At 40.6% G+C, this 17457-nt stretch overlaps 1 protein-coding gene across 4 annotated transcripts in view; it reads left to right on the top strand.

The window, feature by feature from the left end:
• The window catches only part of LOC133483183 (plexin-A1-like), a 209533-nt gene that overhangs the window by 79098 nt on the left and 112978 nt on the right, over positions 1-17457 (top strand). The window contains exon 4 of one of the 4 annotated variants that reach the window (XM_061783984.1): positions 2336-3965. The exons of the other annotated variants lie outside the window; for them this stretch is intronic. Coding sequence (XP_061639968.1) covers positions 2336-2380 — 45 coding nt within the window. The 3' untranslated portion in view covers positions 2381-3965. Of the gene's footprint in view, positions 1-2335; positions 3966-17457 lie in introns of those variants that run through there. 4 annotated transcript variants of the gene reach the window in all.

Raw genomic sequence — 17457 nt, 5'->3', positions numbered from 1 at the left:
TATAAGCTGTCACTCGCACCAAGTTCGTGGCGGGGGTCGTATTGTGCTGGATTCAATTTATTGCCCTTCCTGCATGTGTGTGTGTTTCTTTGCGTGTGTTCGATCAGTTAGGGTAGACGGTGAATCATTTCCAGTCCACCATTGTGCCATGAAAAACCTACAGGTTGCACCATCTGTGTTCTGAATGCAGCGGTATTGTCAGTCGAGAGTTTGTGCCCTGGCCAATAACAATTTGAGCATGCACACAAACAGGATATTTATGCAGAGACTGACTCAACAAACTTGGCATCACAAAACCTGGAGGATACAAGAGAGGAAGTCAATGTGAATATGATATTTAGTTTTACAGGAAATTACACAGTGCAGGAAGAGGGACCCAATAAGAGTGAGTGGATGTGTTTTTGAAAGACCTGCTTGTAAATAGTTCCAACATTGTTAAATTATGAAGGTTGGAAATAAAATAGCATTTTAATGTCTTTCCCAAGCTGCAGTTGCTTGGCAAGTGAGCAAACATTATCAGAGGGATTTAATGCAAAATAAGTGAGTTCATGTTAGTATCTGCAAAGATTTGTTGTTTGGATACAGCATTTATCAGGCACTTATCTTAACAGCTTGACAGACACAGCTCCATTTGACATATTTACATTTAATCTCTCCCTCCTTGTTACATCTCCCGTGTGCTGTGTCCCCTCAGGAAAAAGTTTTTTTTTTTAATGCAAAGAGCAAGGCGCACTGTGTGATATGTTGCTTTACAAAATTATAAATCTAATTGAGCTTGTTAATTGATTTCTAAATTCTGCTGACAACCCATGCTGCTCCCTAATTTGCCTATATGTGTGTGTGTGTGTGTGTGTGTGTGTGTGTGTTGCATCTGTCCGGTCTGTTTATATGTGAATGGTTTCTGTGTGTGTTTGAGTATAAGTCAGGAAACAGGCAAATGGGAAACTGTCAGAGCCATTCATGCGCTGTTGGGTGCATTGTCTAGGTTTTGTTTTTGACCAATTTGAACCAACTTTCTGTGGAAGACACTGTTTGGTTACCAAGGTGGCAGATTCATTTTCAGAAGATTTTCCTTTCACTTTCTGGCATATAGCATCAAAAGAGGCAGTATAAAACATGTTTTGTTATTCTGCAAAGGAATATTAGTTTGTCAACCATCGTCTCAATGCAAATGTTAAATTGCGCTCATAAAATGTAAATTTTATTCCTTTAACGATATTTCAACTATATTCTTTTATTTGATATTGGAACTTTATTCTTGTTGTAGTGTTCATTTTCTAATACTATTATTGTTATTATTATTATTATTATTATTATTATTAGGAAATACAGAAATAGCACGTAAGAGAAGACCTTTGGCTGCAAATGCCTACAAGTTTGCATTAAATGCATTAAAATGAATATTGAAGCCATAATTTATTAATGATTATACAGTCATGATTATGTTGTGCAATTAAACAATATGCAACATTATTTTCAACCTATTACATAATATACGGGAATAACTGTCCTGCTGTAATATTCTTGAGAAAATTTTAAAACCATGGAAATTCAGACAAATTGTTCTGGAAGTCAATTTCTATAGGTTGGCAGCTCCGCAGTCATAGTCATAACTGCAGTTTTACAAATAATTTTCAGATTTGGGTTCCTTATTTTTGGTTTTCGGTTTCGGTCAAGAATTTTTCATTTTGGTGCACTACTAATAGTAATCAATGTTTTTGAGCATTTGTGTGGCCCTGTCTAATTATAAGTGCTTCTAATCAGGCCTTATTTCATTGATTGCATCTTGGTTTCATTGTGTGTGCTCCCCATGTGCGTGTGACAGAAAGTAATCCAGGAAAGGATTTCCTTTAGCCTTCTAGATGGACAACGTCTCTCGCTCATACACATTTCCTGTTGGTCTCTGTGGAACAGTGGGAAAAAGACTATAGGAAGTGACAAGGCTAGATAAGATTGTGGTTGTGAGAGTGCATGTGTGCGTGTGTGCATGCTTGTTTGTGCGCTGTAACGTCAGAATAAGTTTCCCTTGTATAAAAAGCTGTCTTGTTACAATCCAGCACCCACAGCTGACTGTCTGGAAACTTTACCATGCATTCCTTTCAGCTCACCACATTTAATTCACGAGAAGCCCTCTCAAAGTTTTCGCATTTTAAGTGTATGTGGAAGACTGACGTAGGTCAACATGCTTTTGTTCTATTTTAAGCACAATGACCCGCACGAAGGTACTGAGAAAACCAGATGGAAAGCACACTGCCAAGGAGGCAATAACTGATGTAATGCTTAGTGACATGTGTCAAGGAACACACACACTCACACTAACAAATTTACACAACAGAGCTTCTACATATTGATCATTGGGCATCCGTGGCTCAATGGTTAAGATCATCGCCTGCCACCGTGGGGGACCTAGATTCAAGACCCTGACTGGACCATCCGCCAACATCCCCCGGACTCACGGCTGTGGTGTCCTTGAGCAAGACACTGATACCCCGAAATGCTCCCCGGGCGCTTCAGCTGCCCCCTGCTCCAGTGTGTTCCACTAACATGTGTATGTGTTCACTGTGATGGGTTAAATGCAGAGAAAAATTTCGTGTGCATGCATGCATGTTCATGACAATAAAAGATGATTCTTCTTTGTATAAAGTCATCCGTTATGCAGCAGACACTCAAACATAAATTGAAAAAAACAAAACAGGAAATAATGTTGAATTACTTTGTTCCACATGCAGTCTCCCATCATAAATACTTTATTCACTGTACAATTTTTGAAGTAACAAAAAAATGCCCAAACAAATTATTTAACCAATGTATAAGAAAATTTATATAAATTAAAACTGCTCCAAAAAAAAAAATTAAACACTTGTGTAGTTAATCATTTAGATGCTCACTGAGCGGAAGTCGGCTGTGATGGTTTGTTTTGTTTTGTGGGCTATTCTTCTTTGACTTTGGAGGTTCCACTGTTATGTTTGTCAGACCATATTTGTTAATTGTTTTTGTTTGAAAAGTCCATTTTATTGAATAATTGTGTGTGTCCTGCCTGCACCTTCTGAACCGATTATCCTCATTCGGGTCACGGGCATGCTGGATGGAGCCTATCCCAGCTGACGCTGGGTGAGCAGAGGGTTACGCGCTGAACTGCTCGCCAGCCAATCACAGTGCACATCTAAACAAACAAACATTCACACTCACATTCACACCTATGGGCAATATAGAGTCTTCAATCAACATACCATGCATGTGTTTGGGACGTGGGAGGAAACCGGAGTAACCGGGAAAAACCCACGCAGGCATGGGGAGCGAGGCCGGATTTGAACCGGGTCCTCAGAACTGTGAGGCACATGTGCTAACTAGTCGGTCACCGTGCTTCCTGTGTGTAATGTTTTACACCAATTTTATTTACAATAGCAACTATAATTTTCCACAAACTGTTTTTGTTGTGCTGTTCTGATTAAGGTAATAGACGTAACATCTTTATCCTCTCCTACTTTCTGGTCTGTACTGTGATTGCATAGTGTTCCATTGCTAAAATGAAAATAACTACCGATCATCTTCCCTTTTCTTTATGTGCTATCATTGAATTTGACATTTTTGTGATTGTTTTCATCTGGCTTTCCTGATTTCCCTGCGTACGGCACTCCTGCCTTCTTCCCTCTCTGCATACCTCTTTTATTTCCTCCCTCGCGTTGCATAATGTATATGGGAATGGTTGAAGCCATTTGGTGCATTTGGTTCCGTTTTTGTGTTTTGGACTTCTTGTCAATGGAACAGGAAACCATTAACGTATCTGCTAGTAATTGCTGTCCTCGTGGAAAGAAAACAAACAATTCAATCCAAATCTCTTTTTCGAAATGTTCATATTGTCCCCCTACCTTCCTCCTTCTATTTAAAGTTTATTTATTGTACTTTTGCAACTATGCAAATAAATGAAATGTTTTAACCCAAAATTATGCTACGTCAGGTTAGGTGGTATGGTTTACGGATGTCTCGATCACTTTTTTTTTTTTTTTTTTTTTTTTTTTTTTTTTTTTTTGCGTCCAAGCCTTTGATTTTCAGTATCTGCCGATATCAAGTCCTGATCGGATACATACACACACACACACACACACACACACACACGTGTCACGCACACACAGAATCTGCATGTCACTTTCAGTCACTTATACCGGTACTAAAAATACCCTGAAAAGTTACATTGTTTAATATAGAAGGAAGCTATAAGTGTTCAATTTGTACCTTTTGTATTATTTCGTTACTTTCTGAAATTTTAAATTTCAGAAAATTATTAATCTTTTTCACCCGGTCTCATCAACTGAAAATCACGAGATCGACCCTGATTTTCCAATATATTATCGGGACATCCCTTGTATGGTTCCTTTTGTGGGGAAATTATCATTATTAAAAATAAAGGTTCAGAAGCAGTCACATCCGGGTGTTCCAGGCTTGGCCCCAGCTGATTCAATCATTGCCAAATCAGTTCATGCTAATTGCACGCATGTTGTCCAGCCCATGATGACATCATGCACCCACATACAGCAAGTCAGTTACAGCTTCTTATTGTAATAATTTGGCAAAGGTCTGGTTGAATGTAGGCGAGCTGGATCATCTGAATCATCTCTCCAGAGACCACAGCCATTGGTCAGACCCTATTGTGTTTCCATGGCTACTGGCCAAATCAGAGGCGGGGCATCTGTCACCACTTGGCCATACCAGCTGCTCATGCACTTGTGCTATGGCATAACAAGAATATGTATGTGTGTTTGTATGCCACCCCCAGTGTCAGCAGGGGATTGTCAATGGTATTCCGTACACATCCCTGGCCCAAATCTGTCCCAATCCTCGCCCTCTCTGACCTCTCAGTTACATAAGGTGATGTTGTCCAGTTGTGTAGTATTTATAGATGTACATTAGTGTAGCACAGCAAGTTTGCAACCCACAAAAAAGGGAACCATCTGATGTTGTCTTTGCTGCTTGTTCCAGAGACTTCAAATGTACCAAACTCCTCATTGTGTACTAACAACCAGCTTTTTAGTACTCATTTTTCATTTGCCATTTAGAATTGAATGTTAAGTACTTATTTCTGATAAGAACAAACAATCTGTCTCTCCTGTGCTCCATCATATTTTTTTTTTGTATAAACTGGGTGTGGATCTGATCATGCTTTCAACTCAGTTCCTCTCATTCCAATCTCGTCAGTGTTAACAGATGAAGTCTGAATTGCTGCAATCTGTGGTGGCATTCATAAAAAAGCCAAGTCTACTGTGAGTGGAATGCAGTTCACTGATCAAGAATGATATTTTGTTATTTTTTTTTAATTCAGTCTCCCCTTACTACTCTTATTATTTGACTGCAGTATGTAATGTAATGTGACTTATAACTAATGTGTGTGTTTTTGTTTGTTTAAAAAATATATATATTTTCAACTCCATACTAGTTCATCACCAAGGTGCCTGATGTTGTTAAGGTGAAAATGGCCTTCCCTTCCCCTCAAATTGAATGCATGGAATTGTCCAAAATGTTTTGGTTAAAGGAAGAAGTTGCTCTTGACTACCAAAATCCCTGTCTGAAACACTGACTGAATAACTATGAGATGATTGAAAGGTGTGCTTTAAAACCTTTGTTTATATAGTGTGTCTGTTATTCCCAGGCTTCCTTTTGAATATCTTTCACAGCTCATTCTTTCTTTCTTTACTCCCCTCCCATGTATTTTGATTCACCAAGGCTTGTTGTATTTGGTGGACTGCTGCCAAGAAAGTCTCCATGTTCCATTACAGCACACTTGGAGAACAGTATGAATTGTGAGAGAGGGAAACAAAAAGAATGAGATTTGAACGTAAAGATGGGACTATTCCAAATAAACCACACACAGAAATGAAGTTGGTGAATGAACATCAATTTAGAGGTGTTGCTACATTGCTCCAACTTTTATTCCTGTCAGTGGCCACATCCCTGTGCTTGTTTTCCCTCCCCTTCTTTAGCGTCAAGCAACTATTTGAAGCACAAGGCTTCAAACCCAAGCCAGGGACTTTCCTCTCCCTCACCTAAGGCTGAACAAATAAGAAAATGGAACCTGTGTGAGAAGAAACATTGTCTTTTTATACCGATGGCAGTTTCAGACTGCACTTGAATCTGAGTTTATAAAATGGGAATTACACCTTTTACTGAGAGAAGATGCTTGGTACATGCACACTTATGTACATAAACCAACCATATAGTGTACTGCGGAGCCTCGACAGTTACGTCGCAGTTCTGGTTCTATGGTTGTCATCATGCTTTGCTTCTTTCTTCCATTACTTGCGCTTTTCCCTCATGAGGTCACAAAAATATCAAAGAAGAAAACAAAACAAAAATATGTGTTAATCCTGTAGACTCTGTGAGCTGATGTCTTGCATGACGGTAGTTTGGCCACTTTGAAGGAGGCATACTTTGATCAAACTCTGTATTGTATGTTAGTTTCTTCACTTTATTCTTTCATTAACATTCCAAGTTAATTTAGAGCAATGCGCAGCAGATATTTCAGCAGAATTCCACCCACCCTATCTAGCTCCCTGTCCAGATTTGGAGCATCCGTAACTCTAACCTTATCCATCAGTACGTTTCTGTCCAACTCTCAGCAGAAGGCCTTACATTTCGCCCCATGCCAAAAAAAACAGTTCTCCGCCTGACAGAGAAGCACAAATAGAGTCCGGCTGTTAAGCAAACAGTGCAGACCCTACCAGATGTACAAATCACATACCACATTCCCATTTAACACAACACTAAGACATAGGTCATGGTGTGTTTGACTTAAACCCAATGTTAATTCTTCCTCAGGCCCCTCTGACACAGTCTTGTAAATGTGAAGCTGACAAAACACATGCACATAGTCCTCCATATCTTCCTGTTGATAGCCATGCCAATGCCGGTTACCCTTGAAACATATGGCATGTATTTTTGTATACTGGATGTGTGTACCTCCACTGTGAAATGTATACTAACAGAGACAGAGTTGTGTTGAGCTAGTAGGACTGTAGTGAAGGGCACTCATGTCAGGAATGCGCCTCCCCTTTTCTGCCATACTAACCAGCAGCAACACACACGCACGCACGTACGCATTGTGCATCTATCATGTCCTGTATGATAATCTCATAAATTCTATCTCAGTAGTAGCAATTAATTAGGACTGTCGGGCATTGTTCAGATAACAGCTCATTTTAATTGTCGCATTTATCAGTTTCTGACATTTTAACATGAATGCGAAGAAAAAACATAGGTTAATATTTAGGGATGTCCTGATGACATTTTTTTGCACCAGAGTTCAAGTCTTTGATATTAAGTATCTGCCGATACTGAGTCCCGAAACCATATATATAACTACCAAAACTCAACTTTTAATATTTAAAAGAACAGCCAAAAAAAAAACATTTGTAACAAGTAAACTAATATTATTAAAACATAGAAAATAAACAATATATATTTGGCAAATAGAAATAATTTTGGTAATCCTAATTAACCTAAAACAGTCTGATTTCATGTCTGACAGTCAGGGGTGAAAATGACTGTATCTGGTGCTTCTGCTGTGGGGGCAGACAGTAACAGTAAACTACACCTGTGGTGTTATTAAACAGTTTAAAGCACGCTCAGGGAGGGCAAGACTGTGTTTGCATGTGAGTGTCACGCACACATACACAAACACAGACTCTGCGTGCCACTTTCAGTCATTTATATTATACTGGTACTAAAAATACCCCAAAAAGTTACATTGTTTAATATAAAACAAAGCTATAACTTTTCCATTTGGCAAGATCTTTGTACCTTTATATTATTTTCTCACTTTGCGACATTTAAAATGTCAGAAAATGAATAAAACCCAACCTTTTCACCGATCTCGATCAGCTGAAAATCACGTGATCAACCCTGATTTGTGATCACGTGATCAGATCGGGACATCCCTATTAATCTTGCGGAGAAGGGATACATTTGAAAAAGTGTACCACTAGCAGACTCACACTTTCCAAGTAAACACACACACACTTTCAGAGCCAATAAGTGCCAGCCCACCACTGCTATAAATTGCTCCAAACCACACCATAAAGCTCATTTTAAACACCATATGTATTTCTTTACAGACAGACATTATTTGTGACTGTCTGTGTATGTGTGTGTTTCTGTTTCACTTAACTCTGATCTCATACACCAAGCTTCTCATTACTCCTATTATGTTCTTAATTTGAAACATCTTCAACCCAAGACTTTGCCACTTTGGTCCCCAATGTTGAATTTGTTCCTTGAGTCATAAAATTCATTATTTTCATATTAAAATTTTTTTTTTTTTTACCATGAGTGTTTGTGGTGGCGGCACGGTGGCCGACTGGTTAGAGCGCCAGCCTCACAGTTCTGAGGACCCGGGTTCAATCCCCGGCCCCGACTGTGTGGAGTTTGCATGTTCTCCCCGTGCCTCTGTGGGATTTCTCCGGGCACTCCGGTTTCCTCCCACATCCCAAAAACATGCATAAATTGGAGACTCTAAATTGCCCGAAGGTGTGACTGTGAGTGCGAATGGTTGTTTGTTTGTATGTGCCCTGCGATTGGCTGGCAACCAGTTCAGGGTGTACCCCGCCTCCTGCCCGATGACAGCTGGGATAGGCTAGTGAGGAGAAGCGGCTCAGAAAATGGATGTATTGATGGAGTGTTTGTGGTTTCAGGAGCTGAGAGAGGATTTAAACTTTTTTTTTTTGCTTGCAAGGCGGAAAAATGACAGAGCTGTTGAAAGAAAAGGCAACAGTACAACAAACCTGAGGATTTAAGGGTTGAATATGTGTTGAAGCATTGATAAAGAGGGTTGTACAAAAGGTGAAAGTGTTGAAAATCTTGTATTAGCTCATGAATGGTGAAGTGAAACAAATGTAAAGAAAGGACAATGTCACCACATCACATTTGATAATGTCAAAATAACTCCTATACAATCGCTAAGATGCCACACTTTAATTCATCTGAGAGACCGTTTGCAAGCTTTTGTAGGTCCTGCTGTTTTGATCTGCAAGTTTGGAGTTCAAATTAGTTGTTGACTCCCTAGTGTCCACATTTCATGGTTGTAGCTAAACTATGAAAAAGGTGTGGAATTATGGGAAGGACTCATTTGTTTTAGGTGAATGACTACTGGGTTACACTATTTTCGGAAATGTCTATGTTTTTGGCTTTCTTGCCGAAAGTGTGTCACTCGTCACACCTCACCCATTCCCTAAAAGATGCTATTAGAGGCACCAGTGCCCATGTAATCACAGTAGGCTCTCCCACAGGAACACACACGCACACACGTCCCCCCCCCCCCCCCCCCAACACCCCTACCTTGGTAATTACTGCTGAAGATGAGGTCCATAGTTTGTGTAATCACAGAGAATTGAGGATTTAGTCAGTGAATGGTGGGTCAAGTGATGCTGCATGGTATGCCATCAGTTGTGGGATATGTTGTTTGTTTAATGTTCTTAATGGCTTCCAGTTATTAATTGATGTTACTCTGCGCGCTCAATTGGGTACAAGCATCCTGTTGCACGATTAACTGTCTAACGTGGTTTGTAGACACACACTCCATACAAACACCTTCACTCCTACACACACTTACTACATCGGTCTTCTCTCCATGAGGGGTGTTTGTGTTAATTTCTCCCTTGAAAGCCAAACACACAATACATAGACGAACGAGAGAGCATATGTCGCTCGCATTCAACATGCTTCTCATTCTTTGATGTTACTTCCCACTTTCATGTCTGATAAAGCTATCGGCTTATTAGCGTAGCTTGCTCTTTCTTCTGGGCTTGGCTCTACTTTATCAAAATCTGGCCCATAAATGTATGCATGCAATATCCTGTACATTGATATTGTCTCAGCAGTAGTTAATGTATAATATTGTTTTAGCTGATATATTACATAAGGGATTTGTGCTCCGCCTCCCAGTAAAAGCAGGTCTTTCCTCATTTGAATGGCGACACTAAAAATGCGTTCAATTGGGACATTCAATCTCATCTTATTGTATATGATAATGTTGTAGTGTAATTTCTTCCCCAGTTTGTAAGATGGCAGATAAAATCAAGCATAGTACATGTGTAATTCCTCACAGATGATTGAGTTGGTGTGATTTAGTGGTGGCTGGAAGATGAAATGCCGCTGCCGTGCCATGTGTGTACCGACTTGCTGCACACACTTTATCTGACAACTACTAGCTAAAGACACTTAATTTGAATGGGAAAACGAAGGAATGGGGAAAAGAGGTAGCGATAGTTGAGAGACAAATGAGGCAGAGGAAGAGCACGAGTGATGATAGACTAATGACAAGCTCCTTACGGCGGAATTTACACTGCAGGTGTATGTGCCAAGTTCACGTTTAATGCTCTTTATGTTGTACTGTATATACATTGGAACTTGGGTTTCTGTGATTACTGTTCCAAAAAGTCTGAATAAAACCGAATCGTATGAATGGTGACACAATATACATTATACAGATTATACAGACAATAATGTACATCCAATGAATCTGTTACAGGATTAATAAGTAAATAAATATAAAGGATGAATGAAATGGATAAATAAACATTAAACATAACTTTTATTGAAGACTCCTGATGGCGTATGAGGGACAGCGAGGAGGGGAGTGGAAGGGGAATCTGCCATTTTTGTACTTTGCTACTAGAATTATATCGTGTTTCACGTCTTCTTTAATGAAAGGGGTGGCTCTTGGTGAGCATGTACATGGGATGCTTTGTGTGGTCACTCGATTCTAGGAATGAGTGGCTGACTTTTTTTTTTTTTAATTAATTATTTTTTTAATTTTAATTCATAGTTCGGGGTGTTGTTTTCGTATGTACGTCATCGATCGGCGTATCTCAGTGATGTCATTCTCTCATCCACAATGTGTAGCCGAGGTGTCCAACTACGATGGGGGGGTCACATTGACAGAAATCAAATTTATCAGATTTTTTTCCAAATTTGTGTCTTTCTGTCCACATGGAAGAATCAAATGGGAAGTGCCAATGTATTGTAAATCTTGCATGACTTTCTCTAAGTGCTTAGCTTTTATTGTACTTCATTTTTGTTTACATACATATGTCTCACACATATTTCCTTCTGTTTCTTGTGTTCTAAAATCTTGAATGGATTACCCCCCTCTAGTTCAGCATGTAACCTGTTGTTTTTTCGTGCGTGGGTGGCAGTGGTGGTGATAATCTGTGCCCTTTTGTAAGATCGACTCGCAAAAGGTCACAGTCTCGCACATGAATAAGTACAGTGCAGATTGGCAGATGAATATCAAAGCCTGTCATTTTGAGTTGGCAGAGCAAGTAAACGAGAGGACAAAAGGATTAAAGTCACCAATTTGGACTTACTGTCAATGGCTTTATGGTTGTGAACTTTATCAGAATGTAGTGCTGCAGTGTTAACAAGGACGGTCCAAATTTCTTTCCCTTGTTTTGTCACCTGTGCTGTCAAATGAAGTTGTTTCATCTTTACTCCTCTCTCCGTGTTACATTTGTCAAGATTTGTGCTTTTAAAGGCCAATAGGCTTGAAAGTATGCGCATTAGTGTCAGCATGGTGTAGTCGGGTATGGAATAATTACTGTCATGGTGTGAAGCAGCTTTGTTTGTCTTAGAGTCTGCTGGTTGAGACATTTGGACACCTCAAACTATTGGGGGAAGATGTTGATCTTTGTATCTGCAGCTGGGCCATTCATATTGACTTGACATTTTGAGTTGTAAACATAGAAGTGCAACTTCTAAAGTTGTAGTTTCTCTATCTCTTTTCTGCTCTATATACATTTGTAGTATCTAATATGCTTCAGAAATCGAGAATACATGTGATTATTTTGAAGCAACGCTAGAATGTCACGTGATGCTCTGTTCAGCAAGCATCAAAGGCTGCGTTTTCCATTTTCTTTGGCTTTTAAAATGTGTTTTTTACACTTATTCCCAAAAAGTAAAATGTGAGAAGGGGAAGCACAAGAATAAACACGGACGTTAGGTGACGTGAGCAGACTAACGTTTAAAGTAGTAAGACTCCTATGGTGTCCCAATACCTTCATTTAGCGTGTCTTTGCACAGTAACAAGGTTAAGGCAGAGTGTATTTGTTTTTACTTTTCATAGTGGTTAACTTACTTTGACACCTGACAGTTAAGGTTAACATGTTACATGAATCAGTTAATAAAGGTTTTATGATGGTGAGTTTGACCCTTGAATATTCTGTTTCCATTATTTCCTATAAAAGAAATTGTTTAAAAATCTGTATAAATAGACCTACATCAAATTGTGCTCTACCTCACGTTTGACTGTATCCTTGGAAAAAACTAAACTAATAATTAGGCATACAGTTTTCAGGAGAATGGTGGTGGGTAAAGATCATATTGGCATCTGCTCTGACCCAGACTCTAAAATAACCTGACACAGACACTTACTGTTATGATAGCTGTCACACTAACATTCCACAGATTGTCTCTCTGTGTGGTTTATGTGAATATACACTCCCTCCATCATCGTAGGTCTTTGTCATGAAGCTGTTAAAAGAAAGGCTGCGCAGTCCGCCTGACCCACATAAGGTGCACGTTTTCCCCCTGTCCGTCTAAGTTGGCTGTATATACCGGTACTATAGAGGTGTGTGTGTGTGTGCTTTATGGGGTGTGGTGATGAGGGATTTGTCCAATAGATGTGTAAGGTTGAGCACTCATGTGTGATGCTCCATCTGGGCTCAGCTTTTCACCATTAGTACATTAACACACGAACCAGCAAAAGTGTAAAAATAAATACTCTTACAATTATTGCGGGGATACAATAGTGTTTGATCTTACCTGCAGACATACTGACATAAGGACTGTGTTCTCTCATGCTTTATGTGGAAACTCTGATGCGATTTGTATTGCGTCCTACCAAGCTCGCAATGCGATAGGACGTAACAGATTTCTTTCCTTTATCGGAACGCCTGCTGAAAACAACGCAGTGTAAAGAGGAAGCGAGAAGATAGATATGAAGCTGCCATTAAGCAGTAATATAGTGTAATGTTGTGTGTATTTGGATTTGTGTGGAATAACCTTGTGGAATAGAACTGGGACACGGGTAGGGTGTGAAGGGATGGTAGAAAATGTCAATACAGCTGCCTTGAGAGGGAGGGAAAAAACATGTCCATGCACAATACTACCATGACAATTGCACAACATCAATAATGCACAGATGTCCCTAGTGTTCCTTTGTGTGTTAGCAAGGTTTGAAAAGTGTTTCAATCTTACAGTACATCCAGCCATTTTCTGAGCCGCTTCTCTTCACTAGGGTCGCGGGTGTGCTGGAGCCTATCCCAGCTATCATCGGGCAGGAGGCGGTGTACACCCTGAACTGGTTGCCAGCCAATCGCAGGGCACATACAAACAAACAGTCATTCACACTCACATTCACACCTACGGGCAATTTAGAGTTGTCAATTAACCTACCATGCATGTTTTTGGGATGTGGGAGGAAACCGGAGCGCCCGGAGAAAACCCACGCAGGCACGGGGAGAACATGCAAACTCCACACAGGCGGGGCCGGGGATTGAACCCCAGTCCTCAGAACTGTGAGGCAGACGCTCTAACCAGTTGTCCACCGTGCCGCCCTTACAGTACATTACAACAGTATTTACAGGGACACTTTTGCTTTCTAAATAATTCGACATAACCCAATTGCAAGTTCAAACTGTAGCCATCATAAAACAATTAGTAGCTGTACTGCCAATTAAGTAACATTTTAACATTCGTAACTGTCATAAATGTAAAATAAATAAATACAAGTTAATGCCTTTTAATATTAAAGTCAGATGCTTGTGAGTCGGCAGCCTGCCAATGTGAAGGGTGCTATTCTTCGCTCCCACCTCTGGGGAGTCTGACCACAACTGCATACACCTTGAGACCACCAATAGGCCACTGGCAGAACAGCTGTGACAGTTTTTTCTATTGCATGGATCAGACTACAAGACAAATTTGGTCTTTCATTATGGCACTATGCCAAACTACTGCCTTCAAATCTTGCCGTATCTCGGTCAGACAGTGGCATGACGTGTATTCAGATACCACCGTATCCCATCTTTTACGATCACTGAGCTTTATCTTGTCAAATCAAACACTGTCAGGAAGGCGGGACCTGAAACCTTGCACCGGAACCGGATACAGTCGTTACCATGGTGAAAAGTTGTTGTAAAGCTTCGGTAAACATTGGTTTGTGTATGTGGATAAATGTTGACAACGGCGACCAAGAATGCTGTCAATGGCAAGCACGGGAGGCAATGTGCCGGTCACAATATGCAATCTTATTGGTCAACGTCAAGGTGCGCTGTCGAAGAGTTGTCGTTGATAAGTCACACTGCACGGAAGATTTTCAAAAAATCAAACATATTAAACTTTTCTTTTTGGCATCGTATGGCTATTATTGGGCCAAATCGTTGGTCGTGGATTATGTCACACAACAAGAGGTTTTGTTGTTCCGGACAAAATATGTCGGGCCTGATCTAGGAAATATCTAATCGGTCGGGCCAATATCAGGGACACAGTGGAGTTTCTCCTGGAGTTTTAAAGAAGTATGTTTTAATTAGAAAATAATGTTTTATTGTTTGTTTATTGCGGCACGGAGGACGACTGGTTAGAGCGTTGGCCTCACAGTTCTGAGGACCCGGGTTCAATCCCCGTCCCCGCCTGTGTGGAGTTTGCATGTTCTCCCCGTGCCTGCGTGGGTTTTCTCCGGGCACTCCGGGTTCCTCCCACATCCCAAAAACATGCATGAATTGGAGACTCTAAATTGCCCGTAGGCATGACTGTGAGTGCGAATGGTTGTTTGTTTCTATGTGCCCTGCGATTGGCTGGCAACCAGTTCAGGGACCCCACCCAATCAATCGAGGGGCGGGATCAGTCCCAGGGGTCCACCCGAGAGCAGCCCGGCGGACGGGACATGCCCTACACCGAGGGACCCAGGGCGGTCCGCCGGCCCCACCGAGGCGCCCCGACAACGGGCCATCCAGTGGGGGCCGCAGGGACCCAATGCCACCCCACCCCCCGCCCCACACGTATCCTATCCTGTGATCTCAGGTTTTAACATTCTGCATTATCATAAAAGTGTAAAAATAAGAAAGAACACGCCTCCAAAGACTCACTCAATGTTGATTCCAAATTGTACAAACCTCGGGGTGTTTTAATTTGAGGTTGTACTGTATGTAAATCGGTTGTCAGGTCGGCGTTGCAAGTAAGAATCCCTTCTCAATTGTCTAACCTGGATAGATGGAAAGATAAATGTCTTGCACAAAAGTTGTACATATAACATGCTAAATTCGTACCCACAACCTGTTGCAACCTCAAGCAATACCTTTATTCTTCCTTGGTGCTGCTGGTTGTTTCCTTTGTGTAAACATGTTGTTGTTGTGTAAATATTGCTGCGTTCATTCTGGATTAATTTAAATATGTAAAATGAAATTGAACTCATCTGTAGTGAACTGGGAAAGCTTTTAAATGATATTGAAAATGCTTGGCTTTGACCTTGGAAAAGCTGCAAGAATTAGGTCCTGGTTTTAAGTGTTTCCATCCATTCTCCACACTTTCATCCTCCCCGTGGCCCCTAACATAGTGCAGATCCTATAGAACCCTGACACTTTTCTTTTTCTGTCCATCACCCTCTTGTTGCTTTCCTTTGTTCTGCTCAGGGCCACACTGAGTTCCCCTTGCCACAAGACACCCCCTAAACACACACATGCACCCACTCATACACGTGGGGCTCCCTCCACATCAAAGTCAGGAATGTGAGGCCTTCTGCCATTATGCATGGCTAGACATACTTCTGTCAAGTTTACCCCACTATATAGGTGTTAAATGTGTGCATGCACACGTGCTTTTAGTGTGCAAAATATGCTTTACGTTCAACTGCATTTTCCAGATCTGCTATTAATTGTCATAGCCATTCCCCGATCGACTCTCCCTTTCATAACCTATTGTAAAAACAAGGCAGAAGCCGTTCACATCCCGGTCCTGGATGCTTAGTACAAGAGGGACAAGTTGACAAAAGTCTTAAAAGGAAAAACAGAAAAGTCAGTAAAGTCATCTGCTTTTATTTAGCCTTTATGTGAAGCGACTCACCTTCCACACACACAGGCAGGATTCTCCCTCTACGCGTTCATCACCACCTCCATCACTCGTTATTGAAGTTGCGTCCAAATGCAAGGTGAACAGTATGGGAGAAATAGATTCAAAATTATAATATATCGAAGCGTGACCTACTGTATGCCTTGGATCGAATTGTCTCCAGTCTTAGAGGTACCATTATAATATGATGACCACAGAAGAAAGAAGTGCTCCAAACAAATGCGTTTATCATCCAGGGAGTATTCACTGGAAAACTAAGGAATAGAGAGGAGACAATGACTGAGTGGCATTGTCTCCTGTTGTCACTGAGCATTGCATTGATTTCTTGACTTGATAAACATGCAGTCACATCATGAATACTCTCATATACGCACAAAGAAAAACTGCTTGTAGATTGATGGGAGTGACAAACAGATTTTCAAGGCTTTACACATGCACTTTTTTCCCATGAAGTACATTATGGCTGCCTCCTGTTAAGATGGTTAAAAGATTGTGATCCTTAAATCTCTGGTGCTGCTTCTACCTCTGCGATGGATTCAAACCAGCATTCTATATGTGTCCAAATTCATCCATCCTCTATCCATCCATCATTGTAGCCGCCTCCATAGATTATATACTCTGCAGTACTTAAGTCTTCTTACTAATAGTGTTCTCCTGCTGGTTTCAATATTTTCAGTTTTGGCTGCGGTCCCTTCTGAATAAATGGATTTGAAACAATTTATTACTTCTTTTCACGGGTCGCCTGCCTTCAATTGCTTCTGGGTTTCTTTCATACGTATCTCACTTCCCACATTTGTGTTTTCGCTGCATACAATATCCCTCTTCAAAGGGATGCAAGGGGTGAGTGAAACAACAGCTGTAGACAAAGGAGAAATGTGTTACATATAAACAGGTATACAACCATTGCGTGACATTCAATCTAATCTATGGGTTGTCAGTCACATAGTGTACTATTGAGCGAAGCCCATTGACATAAACCCGTCTACTCCTGCATATTAGCCATTGTTTTTTTCTCATTCAAATCTCTCTTTAAAAATCTTATTGAAATGCTTTGTTATTCATCCGCGTGCGTGTTTGTGTTAGTCCAGATAGGATCCATCTGTGATTGTAATGCATCCCTTGTTTACTGGTCCATTATCTTGATAATACACATCCATATTTCCTCTCATCTCCAGTTCTTTATCTCTGCCTTGTGAGCTCTTTCTCCTGCAGAGATAATGGCATGGCCGCCGGTTGTTATTTTTTTTTTTGTAAACAAATTATGGAATTGCAAATGTTTGCATTGAGGTTTCCACCCAAGCAGAAAGATTTCAGTAGATTTGTGAGTCCTTTCATATAATATATTTATCT

Source organism: Phyllopteryx taeniolatus, chromosome 9 (genome assembly GCF_024500385.1).
Source record: "Phyllopteryx taeniolatus isolate TA_2022b chromosome 9, UOR_Ptae_1.2, whole genome shotgun sequence".
Lineage (NCBI taxonomy): Eukaryota > Metazoa > Chordata > Actinopteri > Syngnathiformes > Syngnathidae > Phyllopteryx > Phyllopteryx taeniolatus.
This window is presented reverse-complemented; position numbering and strand designations above follow the sequence as displayed.